Source organism: Miscanthus floridulus, chromosome 17 (assembly GCF_019320115.1).
Source record: "Miscanthus floridulus cultivar M001 chromosome 17, ASM1932011v1, whole genome shotgun sequence".
NCBI lineage: Eukaryota > Viridiplantae > Streptophyta > Magnoliopsida > Poales > Poaceae > Miscanthus > Miscanthus floridulus.
In genome coordinates this window covers 66,957,700-66,960,689 of record NC_089596.1, presented here as the reverse complement: position 1 = coordinate 66,960,689, position 2,990 = coordinate 66,957,700, and the positions used below count along the sequence as shown (strand labels likewise).

General features: G+C 57.6%; 1 protein-coding gene across 1 annotated transcript; it reads left to right on the top strand.

Annotated features, from left to right (window-relative positions):
• Positions 1-929: 929 nt before the first annotated feature.
• On the top strand, positions 930-2,034 carry LOC136515731 (uncharacterized). The gene is made up of 2 exons (XM_066509244.1): positions 930-1,233; positions 1,997-2,034. Exons 1-2 carry the CDS (start codon positions 930-932, stop codon positions 2,032-2,034), a joined length of 342 nt encoding a protein of 113 aa, XP_066365341.1.
• Positions 2,035-2,990: the final 956 nt, after the last annotated feature.

Genomic DNA, 2,990 nt, shown 5'->3' with positions numbered 1-2,990 from the left:
GCTCGAACACCTCCCTCCCTTGCAAATCCACAACTGGCGCGACTTGGTAAAGGTCTTCGTCGGGAATTTCCAGGGCACATACGTGCGCCCTAGGAACTCCTAGGACCTTAAGAGTTGTCGCCAGAGGCCGGATGAGTCTCTCCGAGACTTCATCTGACGCTTCTCTAAGCAATGCACCGAGTTGCCCCGCGTCGGCGACTCGGAAATTGTCCAGGCGTTCCTCTCCGGCACCTCCTGCCGAGACCTGGCCTGAGAGTTAGGTCGAAACGTACCGACCACGGTGGCCGCGCTCCTCGACATTGCCACCAACTTTGCCTCGGGCGAAGAGGCTGTCGGGGCCATTTTCCTCGACAACGACGCCAAGGGGAAGCGGAGTGATGAGGCCCCTAGGGCCTCGGCCCCCCACCTCCCCAAGAAAAAGAAAAAGGGTTGCTAGGGGAAGCAGGGGTCCTCGAGGCCGGTCTGGTTGTGGCCGCAGATCGCAAGAATCTCTGAGGCCCCGCCAGCGGCCCCAGGCTCTTCGACGATATGCTTAAGAAGCCCTGCCCTTACCCCCAGGGCTCGGTGAAGCACACCCTCGAAGAGTGCACCATGCTTCGGCGTTACTACGCTAGGCTCGGGCTCCCCAACGACGATGCCAAGAAGATGGGCGCCGGCGATAGGGATGACGACAAGGACGACGGATTCCCCGAGGTGCACAACGCCTTCATGATTTTGGTGGGCCTTCAGCATGCCTCACGGCGCGCCAGCGAAAGAAGGAACGCTGGGAGGTCTTCTCGGTTAAGGTGGCCACTCCCCGGTACCTCGACTGGTCTCGGGAGGCGATCACCTTTGATCGGGACGACCACCCCGATTATGTCCCAAACCCCGGGCAGTACCCACTTGTCGTCGACCCGATCATCGGCAACACCCGGCTCACCAAGGTGTTGATGGACGGAGGCAGCGGCCTCAACATCCTCTACGCCAACACCCTGGAGCTCCTGGAGCTCGACCAGTCGTGGCTCCGGGGTGATGTCGCGCCTTTCCACGGCATCATGCCAGGGAAACGCACGCGACCCCTCGGGCGCATCGACTTGCCCGTCTGCTTCGGCACTCCTTCCAACTACCGCAAGGAGGTCCTCACCTTCGAGGTGGTTGGGTTCAAGGGGACCTATCACGCAATCCTGGGGCGGTCGTGCTATGCCAAGTTCATGGCGGTCCCCAACTACACCTACCTCATGCTCAAGATGCCAGGCCCTAATGGCGTCATCACTATCGAGTCCACGTACGAGCATGCATACGACTACGACGTCGAATGCATCGAGTATGCCGAGGCTCTCGTGGAGGCCGAGACCCTGATCGTCAACCTCGATCGACTTGGTAGCGAGGCGCCTGACTCCAAGCGTCGTGCCGGGACTTTCGAGCCCACGGAGGCTGTCAAGCTCGTCCCGGTCGACCCCACCTGCTCAAACGACCAGGCGCTGAGGATCAGCGCCACCCTCGACAGCAAATAGGAAGCCGTGCTCATTGACTTTCTCCGCGCAAATGCCGACGTATTCGCATGGAGCCCCTTGGACATGCCGGGCATACCGAGGGAGGTCGCCGAGCACGCTTTGGACATCCGGGCCAGCTCTAGACCGGTGAAGCAGCGCCTGCGCCGATTCGACGAAGAAAAGCGCAGGGCCATCGGCGAGGAGGTGCAGAAGCTTTTGGCGGCTGGGTTCATCAAGGAGGTGTCCCACCCAGAGTGGTTAGCTAATCCCGTATTTGTTAAGAAGAAAAATGGGAAGTGGAGGATGTGTGTAGACTACACCGGTTTGAATAAAGCATGTCCAAAAGTTCCATTCCCCTTACCTTGAATTGACCAAATCATCGACTCCATTGCGGGATGCAAAACCCTATCTTTCCTTGATGCGTATTCCGGTTACCATCAAATCAAGATGAAAGAATTCGACCAGCTCGTGACTTCTTTCATCACCCCATTCGACATGTACTGCTATGTGACTATGCCATTCAGCCTCAGAAATGCAGGGGCCACATACCAGCGGTGTATGACCAAGGTCTTCGCCGAGCACATTAGGCGAACCGTCGAGGCCTACGTGGACAACATCATGGTCAAGTCTAGGAAGGCCAGTGATCTCATCGGCAACTTGGAAATAGCCTTCAAATGCCTCAGGGAGAAGGGCATCAAGTTTAGTCCCGAGAAGTGTGTCTTCGGGGTCCCTCGAGGCATGCTATTGGGATTCATAGTCTCGGAGCGCGACATCAAAGCCAACCCAGAGAAGGTCTCAGTCGTGACCAACATGGGACCAATTCGAGACCTCAAGGGAGTGTAGAAGGTTATGGGATGCATTGCGGCCCTGAGCTGCTTCATCTCGCGCCTTGGCAAAAAAGGCTTGCCTCTGTACCGCCTCTTGAGAAAATCCGAACGCTTTTCTTAGACCCTCGAGGCCGAAGAAGCCCTCACCAAGCTCAAGGCACTGCTCACCAATCCTCCCGTCTTGGTGCCGCCGGCCAAGGGCGAGGCCCTCTTACTTTACGTCGCCGCAACGACCCAAGTGGTCAGCGCGGCCGTAGTGACCAAGAGGCAGGAAGAGGGGCATGCTCTACCCATCCAATGACCTATTTACTTCATCAGCGAGGTGCTCTCCAAGACTAAGACGTGCTACCCCCACATCCAAAAACTGATCTACGTCGTAGTCTTGGCTCGACGCAAGCTGCGTCACTACTTCGAGTCCCACCCGGTGACTGTGGTGTCCTCTTTCCCCCTAGGAGAGATAATCCAGAACCGAGAGGCCTCAGGTGGGATAGCCAAGTGGGCCGTCGAACTCATGGGGGAAGCCCTATCTTTTGCGCCTCGGAAAGCAATTAAATCCCAGGTCTTGGACGATTTTGTGGCTGAGTGGACTGACACCCAACTACCACCTGCTCAAGTCTAGGCGGAATGCTGGACCATGTACTTCGATGGGTCCCTGATGAAGACCGGGGCAGGCGCGGGTCTGCTCTTCATC